At 42.9% G+C, this 19,483-nt stretch overlaps 1 protein-coding gene across 1 annotated transcript in view; it reads right to left on the bottom strand.

Moving 5' to 3' along the window:
- Positions 1-16,469, bottom strand: part of phtf1 (putative homeodomain transcription factor 1) — a 32,785-nt gene extending 16,316 nt beyond the window's left edge. The window contains exons 1-9 of the mRNA XM_073030557.1: positions 16,357-16,469; positions 15,635-15,695; positions 13,321-13,377; positions 10,727-10,796; positions 10,174-10,332; positions 9,917-10,073; positions 6,591-6,663; positions 1,063-1,224; positions 774-863 (exon numbers count right to left, since the gene is read on the bottom strand). Of these exons, the coding sequence (XP_072886658.1) occupies positions 774-863; positions 1,063-1,224; positions 6,591-6,663; positions 9,917-10,073; positions 10,174-10,332; positions 10,727-10,796; positions 13,321-13,377; positions 15,635-15,679 (813 nt within the window). The 5' untranslated portion in view covers positions 15,680-15,695; positions 16,357-16,469. The remainder of the gene's footprint in view (positions 1-773; positions 864-1,062; positions 1,225-6,590; positions 6,664-9,916; positions 10,074-10,173; positions 10,333-10,726; positions 10,797-13,320; positions 13,378-15,634; positions 15,696-16,356) is intronic.
- Between the last annotated feature and the right edge of the window lie 3,014 nt (positions 16,470-19,483).

Raw genomic sequence — 19,483 nt, 5'->3', positions numbered from 1 at the left:
CCCCAGGGGAAATGGCTCATACGAGTGGACGTATTTTAAAGTGAACAGAGGAAAGTATGGGGGGGGGGGGGGGGGGATTGAGAGCATGTCAGAGGTCGTTTCTTTTGAAAAAAAACCCACAGAGCTGTAGGTATGAGGAGGAATGATGCCAGGAGTGGTGGTAGAGGCAGATACATTACTGGCATTTATGAAACTCTTAGGCACATAAATGTTAGGAAAAATGGAGGGCTATGAAGGAGGGTAGGATTAGATTGATTTTAGAGTAGGTTAAAAGGTCGGCACAACACTGTGGCCAGGGGGACCTGTACTGTGCTGTAATATTCTATGGACCCAGCATATCAGTGCAATCATGAAAAAGGCATGCCAGCAGTTCTATTTCATTAAGAGTTTGAGATTTAGTAAAACTCTATAGATGTTCAATGGACAGCATTGTGACTGGTTGCATCACAGCCTAGTATGGAGCCTCCAATGCACCGCGATCACAACAGACTTCAGGGGATATACGTTCAGTCAGTCCTTCCTGGGCACAACCCTTCTACTATCTAGGGCATCTTCAAAAACGTGGCAACCATCACTAAGAACCTACACAATCCTGAAGACCCATACTCTGACTTAGGAACAGCTTCTTCCCTTTATTATACTTTTGCACTTTTTCATTTTTGTAACGTATAGATTTTAAATCTTTGCACTCTGCCACCACAGAGCAGCAAATTTCACATCATGTGTCAGTGATAATAAACCCGATTCTGATTATCATTGATGCAGTGTCATACCGGATTTGGGGCTGCCGATTCAAACTCGGAGTCCTGCAAGCTGTCAGAGTCTCGCTTTGGAACCTCCCACCTCGGGATTCTCTCTCTGCCCTGTAGATAGAACAGAAAGTGATTGCAGTAACAAAGGTGGAACTTGCTGCAAGTTGCTCCAAATACTCGTCTAATGGCACTTGCAGTTTGTAATTAAATTGGGTGTGGGTGGTGTGAATTAAACAGAAATATTTGGGGAGATGTGGATTTTCTGTCACGTGAAAAGGAGGGGGAGAGGAGAGAACACACTGCAAACTACCTCTGAAACTGCAGCTGCTTTGACCTGTGCACTTCTTCGGAATCGTAGCATTGTTAATGTCCCCTTCACTTTCTGCTGGCTTAGCAAATGCCGTGCTTGGCTCTCCGTTTCCTCACTGGAGTTATCCTCTGAACCTCGATTTGCAGCTCGGTGTTGAGCATCCTGAGAACCAGACACAGAATTTCAAAAACAGCTACATCCCCTGTGTCGACTTTAGAGAGTACAGTGCCAGGTAAATAAGTCAGATTAGGAGCTAAGCTCTACCAGGAGCTGAAATTTATTTTATAATCCTTATCTGTAATTATGAGAGAAGGTAGCTTATTATCAATCTACAGATTACTTTCAAAATGTTAACTACACACATGCACACTTGCCTCATTCTCACAATCCTATCAGGATTATACACAGCTATACAAGACCATAGTTAGACCCCACTTGGAGTACTGTGTTCAGTTCTGGTCACCTCATTACAGGAAGGATGTGGATACTATAGAGAGAATGTGGAGGAGATGTACGATGATGTTGCCTGGATTGGATGGCATACCTTATGAGGATAGGTTCAGTGAACTTGGCCTTTTCTCCTTGGAGCAGAGGATGAGATGTGACCTGATAGAGATGTATATGGTGATGAGAGGCATTGATGGTGCGGTTAGCCAGAGGCTTTTTCCCAGGGTTGAAATGGCTAACCCACAAGGGGGCATAGTTTTATGGTGATCAGAAATAGGTACAAGGGGTAAGTCAGAAGTAGTTTTTCCATACAGAGCGTGGTGGGTGCATGGAATGCACGGCCAGCGAAGGCGGTAGAGGCGGATACAAGAGGGTCTTTTAAGAGACTCTTAGATAGGTACATGGAGCTTAGAAAAATAGAGGGCTACGCAGTAGGGAAATTCTAGGCAGTTGCTAGAGTAGGCTACATGGTTGGCACACCATTGTGGGCTGAAGGGCCTGTAATGTGCTGTAGATTTCTAAGTTTCTAAATCATCAATTAAACAATAGTTAAAATCTAAGGTCTTAACCACAGATTAATTCATCTGCAAACAAATGTAGCTGGAATAAAATTGTAAAAACTGGGTTGAAGTACAAGTCAGTCATGACTAAGCCAAGGCACACGCTCAAATAACTTTTTTGATTCGGAGCAAGAAGGCTGCGAGTGAACAGCTGATTTTTCAGAGCGAAGGGAGTTTTTTACTACTCAGGGTAAAAGAGAGGCGAGACTGCGCAGGCGCTTGACGTCAGCCAGTAGAGCGCAAAAGGTTTAAAAAGACTGCCATATCCAGCGGGCAACGTCCGAGTGTGTAGCAGAGTGATAAGGCTTTGGCTCAATGGGCTTAGGAGGTAACAGGACAAGGTGAGGTAGGTTTAACTGTATTATTTGCGGAAAGGAGGAAGTTTGTGTATGAGGCCAGTTTTCTGTGCTTGGTGTCAGATGTGGGGGGTCCTGGAATCTTCCAGTCTCCCGGACGGCCATTATCTGCACCAGGTGTGTCGAGCTGCAGCTCCTGAGGGACCGAGCTAGGGAACTGGAGATACAGCTTGATGACCTTCACCTGGTCAGGGAGAGCGAGGAGGTGATAGAGAGGAGTGCAGGCAGGTGGTCACACTGGGGCCATGGGAGACAGACAAGTGGGTCATAGTCAGGAGGGGGAAGGGAAGAGTCAGGAACTAGAGAGTACTCCTGTGGCTGTACCCCTTGACAATAAGTACTCCTGTCTGAGTACTGTTGGGGGCGGGGGGAACAGCCTACCTGGGGGAAGTGGCAGTGGCTGTGCCTCTGGCACAGAGTCTGGCTCTGTGGATCAGAAGGGTAGGGAAAGGAAGAGGAAGGCAGTAGTGATAGGGGACTCTATAGTTAGGGGGTCAGACAGGCGATTCTGTGGACGCAGGAAAGAAACTTGGATGGTAGTTTGCCTCCCAGGTGCCAGGGTTCAGGATGTTTCAGATAGCATCCAGAATATTCTGAAGGAAGAGGGCGAGCAGCCATTACTCAGGAAGCTGAATAGTCTAAGGGTTGATAAATCTCCCAGACCAGATGGAATGCACCTTCATGTTCTGAAGGAAGTAGCTGTGGAGATTGCAGAGGCATTAGCAATGATCTTTCAAAAGTCTATAGGTTCTGGCAATGTTCCGGAGGACTAGAAGATTGCAAATGTCACTCTGCTATTTAAGAAGGGGACAAGGAAGCAAAAAGGAAATTATAGACCTGTTAGCTTGACATTGGTGGTTGGGCGTTACTACAGGGCGTTAGGAAGGAAGTTGAGAAGCAGGACTGCAAAGGTAGTAATCTCGGGATTACTGCCTGTGCCACGCGTTAGTGAGAATAGGAATAGGATGAGGTGGAGGATAAATGCGTGGCTGAGGGATTGGAGCAGGGGACAGGGATTCAGATTTCTGGATTATTGGGACCTCTTTTGGGGCAGGTGTGACCTGTACAAAAAGGACAGGTTGCACTTGAATCCCAGAGGGACAAACATCGTGGCGGGGAGGTTTGCTAAGGCTACCGAGGAGAGTTTAAACTAGAATTGTTGTGGGGTGGGAACTGAACTGAAGAGACTGGGGAAGAGGAGGTTGGCTCACAAATAGGGAAAGCTTGTAGACAGTGTGAGAGGGAGGATAGGCAGGTGATAGAGAAGGGACATGCTCAGACCAAAGGTTTGAGATGTGCCTATTTTAATGCAAGGAGTGTTGTGAACAAAGCGGATGAGCTTAGAGCGTGGATCAGTACTTGGAGATATTATGCGGTCACCATTACAGAGACTTGGATGGCTCAGGGACAGGAATGGTTACTTCAAGTGCCAGGTTTTAGATGTTTCAGAAAAGACAGGGAAGGAGGCAAAAGAAGTGGGGGCGTGGTACTGTTGATCAGAGATTGCGTCACGGCTGCAGAAAAGGCGGATGCCACGGAGGGATCGTCTACAGAGTTTCTGTGGGTGGAGGTTAGGAACAGGAAGCGGTCAATAACGTTACTGGGTGTTTTTTATAGGCCACCCAACAGTAACAGAGATATCAAGGAGCAGATAGGGGAACAGATCTTGGAAAGGTATAATAATAAGAGTTGTCGCAATGGGAGATTTTAATTTCCCAAATATTGATTGGCATCTCCCTAGAGCAAGGGAAGGTTTCTTGACACAATATGTAGATAAGCCTACAAGAGGAGAGGCTGTACTTGATTTGGTATTGGGAAATGATCCTGGTCAGGTGTCAGATCTCTGTGGGAGAGCATTTTGGAGATGGTGATCATAATTGTCTCCTTTACAATAGCACTGGAGATACAGGAACAGACAAGTTAGAAAAGCGTTTAATTGGAGGAAGGGTAATATTGAGGCTATCAGGCAGGAAATTGGAGGCTTAAATTGGAAACATGTTCTCAGGGAAAAGTACGGAAGAAATGCGGCAAATATTCAGGGGATATTTGTGTGGAGTTCTGTATAGGGATGTTCCAATGAGACAGGGAAGTTATGGTAGGGTACAGGAACTGTGGTTTTCAAAGGCTGTAATAAACCTAGTTAAGAAGAAAAGCTTACAAAAGGTTCAGAGAGCTAGGTAATGTTAGAGATCTAGAAGATTATAAGGCTAATAGGAAGGAGCTTAAGAAGGAAATTAGGAGAGCCAGAAGGGGCCATGAGAAGGCCTTGGCGGGCAGGATTAAGGAAAACCCCAAGACATTCTACAAGTATGTGAAGAGCAAGAGGATAAGACATGAAAGAATTGGACCTAACAAGCATGACGGTGGGAAACTGAGTATGGAACTGGAGGAAATAGCAGAGGTACTTAATGAATACTTTACTTCAGTATTCATTATGGAAAAGGATCTTGGTGATTGTAGTGAGAACTTTCAGCAGACTGAAAAGCTTGAGCATGTAAATATTAAGAAAGAGGATGTGCTGGAGATTTTGGAAAGCATCAAGTTGGATAAGGTGCCGGGACCGGACAAAATGTACCTCAGGCTACTGTGGGAGGCGAGGGAGGAGATTGCTGAGCCTCTGGCGATGATCTTTGCATCATCAAAGGGGACAAGAGAGGTTCCGGAGGATTGGAGGGTTGCGAATGTTGTTCCTTTATTCAAGAAAGGGAATAGAGATAGCCCAAGAAATTATAGACCAGTGAGTCTTATTTCAGTGGTTGGTAAAATGATGGAGAAGATCCTGAGAGGCAGGCTTTATGAACATTTGAAGAGGTATAATATGATTAGGAGTAGTCAGCGTGGCTTTGTCAAGGGCAGGCCGTGCCTTTTGAGCCTGATCGAATTTTTTTGAGGATGTGACTAAACACATTGATGAAGAAAGAGCAGTAGATGTAGTGTATATGGATTTCAGCAAGGCATTTGATAAGGTACCCCATGCAAGGCTTATTGAAAAAGAGGCATGGGATCCAAGGGGACATTGCTTTGTGGATCCAGAACTGGCTTGCCCACAGAAGGCAAAGTGTGGTTGTAGACGGGTCATATACTGCATGGAGGTCGGTCACCAGTGGGGTACCTCAGGGATCTGTTCTGGAACCCTTACTCTTAGTGAATTTTATAAATGACCTAGATGAGGAAGTGGAAGGATGGGTTAGTAAGTTTGCTGATAACACAAAGGTTGGAGGTGTTGTGGATAGTGTGAAGGGCTGTCAGAGGTTACAGCGGGACATTGATAGGATGCAAAACTGGGCTGAGAAGTGGCAGATGGAGTTCAACCCAGATAAGTATGAGGTGGTTAATTTTGGTAGGTCAAATATGATTGCAGAATATAGTATTAATGGTAAGGCTCTTGGCAGCGTGGAGGATCAGAGAGATCTTGGGGTCCGAGTCCATAGGATACTCAAAGCAGCTATGCAGGTTGACTCTGTAAAAGGCATATGGTGTATTGGCCTTCATCAATTGTGGAATTGAATTTAAGAGCCAAGAAGTAATGTTGCAGCTATATAGGACCCTGGTCAGACCCCACTTGGAGTACTGTGCTCAGCTCTGGTCACATCACTACAGGAACAATGTGGAAGTCATAGAAAGGGTGCAGAGGAGATTTACAAGGATGTTGTCTGGATTGGGGAGCATGCCTTACGAGAATAGGTTGAGTGAACTCGGCCTTTTCTCCTTGGAGCAACCCAGGATGAGAGGTGACCTGATAGAGGTGTATAAGATGATGAGAGGCATTGATTGTGTGGATAGTCAGAGGCTTTTTCCCCAGGGCTGAAATGGTTGCCACAAAAGGACACAGGTTCTGGGAGTAGGTACCGAGGAGACGTCAGGGATAAGTTTTTTACTCAGAGAGTGGTGAGTGCGTGGAATGGACTGCCGGTAACGGTGGTGGAGGCGGATACGAAAGGGTGTTTTAAGAGACGTTTAGATGGATACATGGAGCTTAGTAAAATAGAGGGCTATAGGTAAGCCTAGTAATTTCTAAGGTAGGGTCATGTTCAGCACAACTTTGTGGGCCGAGGGGCCTGTATTGTGCTGTAGGTTTTCTATGTTTCTAACTGAATATCCTCTTGCTCCTGTTGGTCTTCATAATTTATGGATCAACCTTGGTAGGCATGGACCATAGACTTACTCTCCCATTGTTGGACACAGGAATCGTAGAGCAGCGCCCAACCTTTCTAGATAAGTGCCTTGATTGCGTAGTTCTGAGGACAAAAGTAAACACATTTCAGTAAACTCACAAATTCTTGGGAATAAAATAGTACCAGAGGTCCATGGAAAAGGACATAATAGTTAGGATCTAAGATAAGGAATGCTCACGATGAACATCTAGTCTTAATTATTTTAAGACGGCATACTAAACTATCAGCTCTTTAAAGAAAAGGGCAAAGTGAATACTGAAATGCATTACTGAATGGATTAGAAAAGAGTTCAAAGTGAATGATGTCTTGATCAGAATGCATCACAAGTACTGGACCTAGTCCTGAAAAACGTTCTTGTCAAATTTATTCCACATTAACTTTGATAAATGGGATTGTTGGACTTCCATTTCTCTTACAGCTCTCAACTTATCCAATTAGCCCCACACCCTGTTCAACCCTATAATTTGCAAAGAAGAAAAGCCCAATTTGGTCAAGTTCCCATTGCCAAATTCTATCCATTTTCTATACAGCATGCACTAATTTAAAACTTAACTCCATTTAAAAAAAAGCCTCCTTTTGCCAATTATCTGTATTGAGTCTTCTGGTTTCCAATCTCCTGCCACTGGAAACAGTTTCTCCCGTTTCTCTATCAAAGATCTGAGCATCTCAATTAAATATTCCTTCACTTATTTGGTTTCAAGGATAACATTTTGGCCTGTACATTATTAGTTCCTCAACCTGGTATTTCTTTAAAGCTTCCTAAAGTTTAGCACTCAGATTTGAACAAATCTTCCACTGAGCCCTAGCAATCAATTTAGAAAGGTTTTCGTACTACTTCCTTCCTTTTGCAGCTTATACGTTTTGTAAAACCAAGGATCCCGATGCTTTTGCAAGAGTCTAAGTTAGACAGTGTGGATCACTGAACTCATCACAATTCTGACTCCATCGTAAAGCTATCCCTTCTACTTTTTCCTTCAGCCCTTCTAGTTGATGCCAAACTATTAATCTGGCTGGTACCGTCAACCTACATCGGGACCACAGTCCTCCATACCCTTCCCACCTATGTACCTACCTAATTTTTTCTTAAATGTTTAAACTGAAACCACATTCACGACTTCTGTTGACACCTTGTTCCACATTCACACCACCCTCTCAGTGACTGTTTCTCTCAGGTTCCCCTTAAACATTTCACCCTTAACCTATGACTTCTAGTTTTAGTGTCACCCAACCTAGTGGAAAAGAATGTTTGCATTTACCCTATCTATACCCCTCATTCTTCTACACTCTACCGAATAAAGTCCTATTCTATTCAACCTTTCCCTATAACTCAGGTCCTGGCAATATCCTTGTAGATTTTCTCTGCATTCTTTCAATCTTATTGACATTTTTCCTGTAAGTAGGTAACCAAACCTACAAGCAATACTCTAAATTAGGTCTTGCCATATCTTATACAACTTCAATATAACATCTGATCTACTGTACTCAATACATTTGATTTATTAAAGCCAATATGCCAAATCTCTCTTTACAATCTTATCTACTCAGTAACACAATTTTCAAGGAATTATGGATCTGTATTCCCAAATTCCTCTGTTCTACTGCACTGCTCAGTGACCTACCATTTACAATATTAAGTCCGACCCTTGTTTGCCTTCCCAAAGTGCAACACCTCACACTTGACTGCATTGAATTCTATCAGCCATTTTTTCAGCTGGTCCAGATTCCCCTGCAAGCTTTGATAATCTCCCTTACTGTCCACTACACCCCCAATCTTGATGTCTTCCACATATTTGCTGATCCAGTTTAACACATTATCATCCAGATTGTTGATATAGATGACAAACAACAACGGATCCAGCATTGATCCCTGAGGCACACCACTAGTGACAAGCCTCCAGTCAGAGAAGCAACCGTCTTCTATTACTCTCTAGCTTCCCCCGCAAAGCCAATATCCAATCTAATTCACTAACTCACCTCGAATGCAAACCAACTGAACCTTCTTGACCAAACTCCCTTGCAGGACCTTGTCAAAGGCCTTGCTAATGTCCATGTAGAAGACCTGCACTGCCTTGCCTTCATCAACTTTCCTGGGATCTTTTTGAAAAACTCTACAAGACTGGTCAGACATGACCTACCAGGCACAAAGCCATGTCGACTACCCCTGATTAGAACTGTCTATCCAAATACTTAAATATCCGGTCCCTTAGAATACTTCCCAAATTACCCACTACTGATGTCAGGCTCAATGGCCTATAATTTCCTTGCTTATTCTTAGAGCCTTTCTTGCCATTGCCAGAAAACAACCCGTCCCAATCCACGCTTGTCAGATCCTTTCCGATACTATCCAAATTAGCCATTCTCCAATTTAGAATCTCAACCCAAGGACCAGACCTATCCTTAGAACCATAGAACATTACAGCACAGAAACAGGCCTTTTGGCCCTTCTTGGCTGTGCCGAACCATTGATATGCCTTCTCCACAGTTAGCTTGAAACTAGTGGCATTATGATCACTAGATGCAAAGTGTTCCCCTACACAAACTTCCATCATCTGCCCTATCTCATTCCCTAATAGATCTAGTATCACACTCTCTCTAGTTGGGCCTCTATATACTGAATATAGGTCCTGTCAAACAATTCCTCAGACTCCCAAATCACCTGGAGTTTACTCAGTTCCAACTCCAATTCCTTAACATGGTCTGAAAGAAGCTGCAGCTGGATGCACTTCTCAAGGATACTGGAGTTCTCCCTGCCTTCCCACATCCTGCAAGAGGAGCATTCCACTATGCTGCCTGGCATCCTTATTGCTCTAACTCTGCTATACGAAAGGAAGAAAAATTAAATGGAGAAGTCTACTTACAAGTAAAAAGTCTACTTAGTAGCAAAAGTCTCCTTGCTAGAGCCTCTATGAGAAAAGGCCTGAACAGGTCACTCTAATACTGGCCCACACCCACAATGGCTGTTCTGCTTAAACTTAACTTCTTTATATTGGCCCTTGTCAAATGCCTAATTATGCACAATCCAATGTCTCTCTCGGGAACTGTGGCAAACAGAATGTCCCGACTATCCTGCTTGCTTCTTTTAAACACCCTCTCTCTGGCTACACAATCCAACAGCTCCTTGGGCACTGTGGAATGCAGAATTGTAGTTCCAAATTCTTATACTGACGTTTATACTTGAAACTGACAAAAATATGTAAATATTAATAGTTTTAAATATATTAAATTTGAGCATTACAGGACAGTCTGTGTATGTTCGTTTTCCAATGCATTAAGTTTGATGACAAACAAATTTGTTTACTGTCATCAAAATTCTCACCTCTTGCGCTTCCCTCCATTTGTGGGTGACGGAGTCTGCCTCTGGGTTGAGACTATCTGGCAGTGAACCGTCCCCAGAAGCAGCATCAGAACCATTGGGCTGACAATTTCACTGACATACAACACTGGAACCAGCAAATATAAGCCGATTGCTAGCACTTGAAATAAAAAAAATATAGACAATGGATGATCTGCTTTATACAAAGATGTAAACAAAATTGCACAGGGTATGTGTTGAAAAATGTTCAGAGAACCTACCTTCTAAGATGTAGAGAAGCAGAAGCCATGCAAAGATGCCCAGTGAGGTTACCTGGATCCACCAATGACAGAAAAATGGAAAGAACAACACTCGTACTATGCCTTTCCGTGTTAAAGCAGTCCATGGACTTTCGGGCTTAGCTTTGACAAAAGTTGATCCTAAATAATGAACAGAGAATGTATCAACTCTTACAGAGATCAATAGAAAACATTCCAACAGATGGAAAAACAGAACACCTCAAAAGGGCAATCTGATTTCAAAGGTACTTTCAAAATGCTGGATTACAAATCATTGCATACAACTGGGCCATTTCAGAGGGCAGCTAAGAGTTAAGAATTAAATTATGGGTTTGGAAAATGAAGAGGATAAGATTCCTTTATTAAACAACATTATTGAGTCAACTTTTTTGGAAAATACAATTGTTTTACAGTATTGCCACTGTCTTATATTATTAGCTAAATTTAAATTCACCAACTGCATGGTTGTACTTGAATTTGCCTATCTAGTTCATGACAGAGACTTAAAAATAGTAAATATTCTTGCCAGTCTCACCTCTTACAAGGTCAACATCAATCAGATCAGACTTTATTCGGCCAGTCTTCTTAGGTTTACTTCGCAGGCCCTGGCAATTAAGCAAACAATTCTATTCAACTTCAGATGGTTAACTGCTTTTATGATAACGATAGGACTGCAGGAGGCTGTGCTTTGCATGTTGCAACTACACTGAGCCCTTGGCGTGCCAACATGGAGACTGCCAGCTACTCAGACTGAATCAATCAGGAAACAACAGTTAAAGTTTGTTTGCAGTATTCACTCATACCTGTCAGTCCATAACATAAATTCTTACAGTTTTTACTATCACTGGCATATGTCCTGAAATTTGTTAATTTTGCAGCAGCAGTACAATGCAATGATAATAGAAAAAAATCAGAATTACAGTAAATATATGTTTTGTATATTTCAACCGAAATGACAATTACACAAAAATATCAGATGTACAAAAGAGTCCCCGCTAAAGATTAACTAAGTTTACTAACTGCAATTCAAATAAATCTTTACTTCAATGAAATAACACGAGGTGCAAAGTTATTGACTCCCAAAATGTTAAATTCAATGCTGTCTCTCTACAGATCCTCCCTGGCCTGCTGATTGTTTTTATTTCAGAGTAACAGCAACTGCAATCTTTTGCTTTTCAAACACTATGCTCCAAATGGAATTCAGACTGGAGAACACTCTTTGTAGTGCTTGCTGCAGAATTTCATGCAAAGCAGTACACCCAAGGAACATGAGAAGTTTGGAGTGACAAAATAATGTTATCAATGATGCCACTTTAAAGGAACAATGTGGAGAGAGATTTTGAGACAATGAGGGAATTCATGGCCTCAACACCTAAAGATGTAGTAACCATTGGTGGAGTGACTAGAATCAGGATTGTTCATTATCTGGAATCAGGGTGAACAATATAGATCCTAGAGCAAGTGTTCCCAACCTGGAGTCTGCTGATCTCTTGTTTAATGGTATTGGTCAAGACATACAAAGGGTTGGGAACCTCTCTCTTAGAGGGCCGTAGCACTGCAAGTGATTAAAGGAGATAAAAAAAGAAAATGAGGAATGTTAAAATTGTGTTGCCAAACTTGGCATCACATAGATCAATGTACACAGGGGTAAAAGGAGAATGAGATTTGTCTCAAGCTATTATACTTGTGCAGCGACATTCCCTCCATCTGCCACACATGTACTGGACACATCAATGGTTAGAAGATGATAACTTGTGTATCATGACCCACCATCTAAACATCTTGGACCACTAACCAGCAAGGCACACAGGTTGACTACGTGCAAACTCAAAGCTAACAGGTTTTACTGATCATCTGGGTCAGGCTGAGGTGGCCAAATGTAAACAGGATGTTGTATTTTAATTAGGTCATACTTGAACCTGTGTTGACAACACTTACTTTAACCATACACACCATGTCCACGGCATACACTTAACTGATTTGTTCTCAGCCCATTAGCTATCTGTTACTCATACGCTGAAAGCAGGAGGATTCTCGCCAGATACTGCAGAGAACTGCTGACACTTCTCCACACAGTTGCTATCAATTTTGTGATTTGCATGCAAGTGCTTAAGTCCTAGACCTTGAGCAAGTCTTGTGCAAGGCTTTGCATTCAGAATCAGAACAGCTGATCTGCAAAACTACAAGTGTGCACTTACCAGAGAGGTCGCAATTAGTGCAAGTAGATGACCATTGGCAAATCAAAGTCTAATTGTTGATGTAACTCATTTTATTTCAAACTTTTATTTTAAATCTATGGACACAGTTTCTGCAACCATGAACAAATTATCATTCAGCTTCAACTAAATTCTTAACATTATCCAACCTGACTCTGCTTTGAACACTGCAATCACCATTAGGAACTACACAATGCACTGGAGGAATTCAGCAGATCTGACAGGATCTACGGCAGGGGTGTCAAACTCATTTTAGGTCACGGGCCGGATTGAGCAAAATGCAGCTTCATGCGGGCTGGAGCAGTCGGACGCGTGCGAACGCAGCTTTCGTTGCCTCCGTTTTTTCAGCCTGCTCTCATGTGTCTCAGTCTCTGCTATAACTACAAAGTGTTTCACTTTACAAATTCCGTTTCTTATGAAGAAGACTGCCGAGCAAGACTGCCAAATAAACACTAAAAACCCTGAAAACCTGGTACCTGAATAAACTCAGCATTAGCCATATCATACGCCATAGGCGCTTCGATTACTGAGGCCAGCTTTAATAGTAATTAGATATTATCTCGCGGGCCAAAGATAATTCCACCGCGGGCTGGATTTGGCCCGTGGGCCTTGAGTTTGACATATATGATCTACGGGTACCCAAAATGTTGACTGTCCATTTCCCTCCAATGATGCTGCATGACCCAGATTCCCTCCAGATTCTAGCATCTGCAGTCTCCTCTGTCTCCATCAATGGGCACTAGCTCCTACTGCCCAATGGATAGACAAGGTTGGCCTTGTCTGCCTTCACTCTGTTGAAAGATTTTGAAGAATACCCAAACCACATTGTCACAATCAGGAATGCCATCTATTCTGAACTTACAATTCATCAGGGCTTTGAGAGATTAGGAAGAAGAGAACATGTTATTCTCACCTTAATCTCTGTTTGCTCAATGGACTTTTCCCAGATTTGCTGATCGTATGCTCCAATCTGAAACACAGCAAATTACTTGAAGGATTAGTGGAAACCTCCCACAATTCACTGCCACATTATATTCATCTATGCACCTAAAACAATTCACAAAGGAAAAGCTCAAAATATAGAGATGAGAGCAAGTGTCCACGTGAGTAAGCAAGTCTGCTTGTTAGTCTGTGAGAAAGTTCAGATAAAAAAATGTGACATTGATAGAATTATGTCTGAAGTGAAATACTGCTCAACTATTCAAACAGAAGACCACCACCAACCACTTTGGGCTTGCTACACAGCCATCATCACCCGATGAAATTAATTATTGCAAAACAAACCAGTCTGAGACATTTCTGACTATACTTATCTTGCACTGAATTGGTCAGAGGGGGTCTTACCATCAGGAAATGGTTAGCAGATTGGAACTCTTTTATCTAAAAATAGAGAAAACCAAAACAGCCCTCGATGGAGGTCTTCAAAATAGTAGAAATTGTGGGAGAAACCGAGAATAAATGTAAAACAGTTATGAATTAATCCAGCTCCTTTTACCATGGAGTGGCTGACAGAATAAATGTATTTAAGTTAAATCTGCAGAGAACATGAGAGACAAAGAAATACAAAAAAATTGGTTAATCAAGATAAACATAACATGAAGGAGGCTCAAGAGGAGCATAATGAGTGGATTAGTCCAGCTGGGGCAAAGTGTTGATACCACACTGTAAATTCTATCAGAAATGTACCCCAGGCTACTGTGGGAGGCAAGGGAGGAGACTGCTCAGCCTCTGGCGATGATCTTTGCATCATCAGTGGGGACAGGAGAGGTTCCCGAGGATTGGAGGGTTGCAGATGTTGTTTGTTTATTCAAGAAAGGGAGTAGAGATTGCCCAGGAAATTATAGACCAGTGAGTCTTAACTCAGTGGTTGATAAGTTGATGGAGAATCCTGAGAGGTAGGATTTATGAACATTTGGAGAGGTATAATATGATTAGGAGTAGTCAGAAAGGCTTTGTAAAGGGCAGGTCGTGCCTTATGAGCCTGATTGAATTTTTTTGAGGATGTGACTAAACACATTGATGAAGAAAGAGCAGTAGATGTAGTGTTTATGGATTTCAGCAAGGCATTTAATAAAGTACCCCATGCAAAGCTTATTGAGAAAGTAAGGAGGCAAGGGATCCATAACTGGCTTGCTCACAGAAGGCAAAGAGTGGTTCTAGAGGGGTCATATTCTGCATGGAGGTTGGTGACTAGTGCTGTGCCTCAGGGATCTGTTCTGAGACCCCTACTCTTCATGCTCTTTATAAATGAGCTGGATGAGGAAGTGAAGGGATGGGTTAGTAAGTTTGCTGATGACACAAAGGTTGCAGGTGCTGTGGATAGTGTGGAGGACCGTCAGAGGTTACAGCAGGACATTGATAGGATGTAAAACTGGGCTGAGAAGTGGCAGATGGAGTTCAACCCAGATAAGTGTGAAGTGGTTTAGTTTGGTAGGTCAAATATGATGGCAAAATATAGTATTAATGGTAAGACTCTTGGCAGTGTGGATGATCAGAGGGATCTTGGGGTCCGAGTCCATAGGATGCTCAAAGCAGCTGAGCAGGTTGACTCTGTGGTTAAGAAGGCGTATGGTGTATTGGCCTTCATCAATCATGGAATTGAATTTAGGAGCCGAGAGGTAATGTTGCAGCTATATAGAACCCTGGTCAGATCCCACGGAGTACTGTGCTCAGTTCTGGTTGCCTCAGTACAGCAACGATGTGGAAGCCATAGAAAGGGTGCAGAGGAAATTTACAAGGATGTTGCCTGGATTGGGGAGCATGCCTTATGAGAATAGGATGAGTGAACTCGGCCTTTTCTCCTTGGAGCGAAGGATGAGAGGTAACCTGATAGAGGTATACAAGATGATGAGAGGCATTGATTGTGTGGATAGTCAGAGGCTTTTTCCCCAGGGCTGAAATGGTTGCCACAAGAGGACACAGGTTTAAGGTGCTGGAGAGTAGGTACACAGATGTCAGGGGTAAGTTTTTTACTCAGAGAGTGGTGAGTGTGTGGAATGGGCTGCTGGCAACGGTGGTGGTGGTGGCGGATATGATAGGGTCTTTTAAGAGGTTTTTAAATAGGTACATGGAGCTTAGTAAGATAGAGGGCTTTAGGTTGGCCTAGTAATTTCTAAGGTAGGGACATGTTTGGCACAACTTTGTGGGCCGAAGGTCCTGTATTATACTGTAGGTTTTCTATGTAACCTATTTGTGGCTTGCATTGTCCTTACACACTGTGTGCATACCTTTTTCTGGTACCAAGTTATGGTGTCTGTTGTTTTCCAGGCCATCTGTTGTTCATCTTACCTAATCAGAAACATACAAAGTAAACTAGAATTCAGTTTTGGGTCTCAGCATGTTACTGATGGGATTCATGAAATTATCAAACATAATCTCAAACTTACAAACCATACGTGATTTAAGAGCAAAACAAACAGCTCCTCCTCCGCACCACAGCATTCCTTTACCTCTGACCCTCCCCTCAACAGAATCCTATTCTACTCCTCCATCTCCCTACCAGAGCAGAGATTTCCCTCCCTTGTCTCCCCCTCCTCCTTAGCTTGACCCTCTGAGCCCTTCTCCCCTCCCCCCAACACCAGAACCTTCATTCCAGTAACCAGAGCCCCCTTTGTTCCACCTCCTGCCTGAACACTCCCTCCATATTCCCTCCCCTACCCGCCCCACCAACAGACCAGGATCCTCCCTCCTCCTTCTCGTCACTTCTAGACGCTCCCTTCTTCCCTACCTTCTCCTCTTCCCTACACTCCTCCACACACCCCCCCCCCCCCCCGCGTCCCTCCAACATCCCCTCCCCGCTCCTCACTAGGATCCCTCTACCATCTCCTCCTCCTCCCCTCTTCAGCCCGGCCGGGCCGCCCCATCTCCCCCTCGCTTCCTCCACCCACCCCGGTAGCGACTGGAGCCGCGGCCCAGACTGTTCCCGTTCCTGCTCCGACCCCGGTCTCACCTGCTCCCGTCTGCCCACGACCAAGCAGTGGGCCGCGGCCAACGTCTGCGATGTGCATGCAGCCCGCTGCACGAGAGGAAGAAGCAGCCGCCTGGCATGAATATTGATGAGTGTTTATGCAGCGTCATGAATAGTAATGAACGAATATTTAAAAACATCCGCCCCCTTTCGCTGCACGAGGGAGCAGAAAATCATTAATTTGCCCTCTGAGGTCCCAGTTTTGTTTTAATCATTTCAATCTCATAACGTGACGTTAGATTTATCAACTTTATGAAGCAAAGTTGGCCGTGCAACTAAAACCACTGATTTTATAGTCATAGAGCTGTGTAGCAAAGAAACAGGTCCTTCAGCCCCGCGCCTCTACGATGACCATATCCATGTATAATAATCCTAGACGTCTGCATTAAATCCATATCCCTGATTATTCAAATGTCGGTGCAATTGCCTCAATCATTATTACTCTTCCTGCCTCCACCACCTCGTCTGTTTGCTCCAGATAACAGCTATTATTTGTGAGAGAAAAAACCTCCTTAACTGTCACCTGATACCCATAGCCTCTAGTTCTGGGCACCCTAGCATTGGAAAAATACACTGGCTATCTATTTTCTTTTTCTCTCATGATTTTATATACCACTATTGTTTCATCTTTCAGCCTTATTTGCTCCAGGGGAAGTTGACCCGACTTATCCAAGCTCTCCTTATAACTCAAAATTTCCAATTCATGTGAATCTTTGCTGTACCCACTGTAACTTAATCACATCATTCCTGTAGTGTGGCAACTAGAACCACATTTTAAGCTCCATTTGTGGCTCAACCAATGTTTTGGACAATGACATCCTAGCACTCAATGCTTTGGCCAAAACAGTGGCCAACACTGTCTTGTGCACTTTATGCAGTCCTGGGTAGGTCTGTAGTCTAGTGTAGTTTTTTTCTGTGTTGTTTTTTTACGTTGTTCAGTCTAGTTTTTGTACTGTGTCATGTAACACCATGGTCCTGAAAAACGCTGTCTCGTTTTTACTATGTACTGTACCAGCAGTTATGGTCGAAATGACAATAAAAAGTGACTTGACTTGAGAGGCAAGCACGTCTTCATCCAGCCATGTCTACTTATGTTGTATCTTTTGGGGAACCATGTACTTGTATCCTAATGATACTTACATCTAATCAGTAACACACTCCAGGGCCCAGCCATGATCTGTCCACCTCCTGTCCTGGTTTAACTTCCCAAAACGTATCACTTAACATTTGTCTAAGTTAAATTCCATCTGCCATTATCTTAACTAATTAACCAGTTGACCCAGATTCTGTTGCAACCTTAGAAAACTTTCTTCATTGCTCATTATACCTGCCAGTTTTGTGTCATCCGAAATTTACTTATCATGCCATCTACTGTACATTCTCATTCAAATCAGTAGAGGGCCCAGCATCGTTCTCTATAGCATACCACTGCTCATATACCTCCAAAATGAAAAATAACCCTCAAGGAGCATATGTTGCCTCCTACCTCCTAGCTAATTGTGTATCCAACTGGATCCCCTGTGCTCCAACCATGAGGTGAAAAATTGTTAAAGATCACATAGACAATGTCTTCTACTCTACCCATGTCAATCTCCTCGATCACCTTTTCAAATAACTCAGATTCATGATACTTGATTTTCCAAGCTGAAAGCCATACTGACCCTCCTTAACCAGTCCTTTCCATATGCAAAGAAACCCTGTCTCTCAGAATCCTTGCAATGACCTTCCCACCACTGATACAAGGCTCACAGGCCTTTAGTAGAAAAATCTCTTCCAATATCTCAACACTCTTTTCCCTTGCTTTCCATAACATGCTAAGATACATCTGTCCACCTTTTCTTTTGTAGGACCTCCCACAAGTCCTCCTTCATAATGTTGATATGCTCCAGGATATCAGTGTTCCCTCCCCGGAATTCATAAGCTACCAAGCTATAGTAAATAAGATAAGAATACATTTGAGACCTTGCTCATTCCCCATTGATCAAGGTAGATTAAAACACTGATCTTTAAGGGGAGCCTACTCTATTGACCTATTATTTTAAATATATAGGATCTTTTTATGATTCTTTTATTTTATCTACCAGAGATACACTCAGTTGCCACTTTATTGGGTACACCTGTATTCTTGTTTTTAAATGTGAATATCTAGCCAGCCAATCATGTGGCAGCAACTCAATGCATAAAAGCATGCAGACTTTGTCAAGTGGTTCAGCTGTTGTTCAAATCAAATATAAAAATGGGGAAGAAATGTGATCTAAGTGACTTTAACCGTGGAATGATGGTTGATGCCAGATGGGGTGGTTTGGGTATCTCAAAAAAACGATGATTTTCTGGGATTTTCACACAACACAATCTCTTGAGTTTACAGAGATTGGTGTGAAAAACAAACACATCCAGTGAATGGCAGTTCTGTGTACGAAGAAGCCTTGTTAATGAGGGAGCTCAGAGTAGAATGGCTAGGCTGGTTCAAGCCAACAGGAAGGTGCCAGTAACTCAAATAACCGTGCATCAGAACAGTGGTGTGCAGAAGAGCAACGAAGGCACAATGCATTGAACCTTGAAGTGGATGGGCTACAGCAGCAGAAGACCACAAACACACACTCTCAATGGCCCCTTTTATTAGGTACAGGAGGTATCTAATAAAGCGGCCACTGAGTGTACATGTAGAATCTTTTCCAATTCGCTTTTATTTTCTGCTAGAGATATGTAATTGTTCTCTTTACCCTCCAAGTTTCCATAAGTTTTCATAATTCTCAGAGTATGGCCATATGCAAGATATTCATTGTCTCCTCTTAAGCAGATTTTATATATGTACAATTTTCTCCTCTGCACTGTGTATATGCTTGAATCAAACTTCGCAACACAATGGTACCTGAACAGAGGACAGAGAAAGGCTTTACCTTACATTTCTGTAAGAAATGTTACAGGATCTGAAGGTTATCTGGAAGATAGAGATCAAAATCCAAGTATTAACTCACCAAACACATTCACTAACCACTGAATAACAATTGAGCTATGCTACTGATACTAGGAATGAAACATGAATGAGTGGACTCATCAATTAGTCAGTGATGCACTGTTCAGCTAGAGTAAATAGGATGGTGTTGTT

This window comes from Hemitrygon akajei, chromosome 27 (assembly GCF_048418815.1).
Source record: "Hemitrygon akajei chromosome 27, sHemAka1.3, whole genome shotgun sequence".
In the NCBI taxonomy this organism is placed as follows: Eukaryota; Metazoa; Chordata; class Chondrichthyes; order Myliobatiformes; family Dasyatidae; genus Hemitrygon; species Hemitrygon akajei.
The sequence above is the reverse complement of the archived record's forward strand: the minus strand, read 5'-3'. Positions and strand labels throughout refer to the sequence as shown.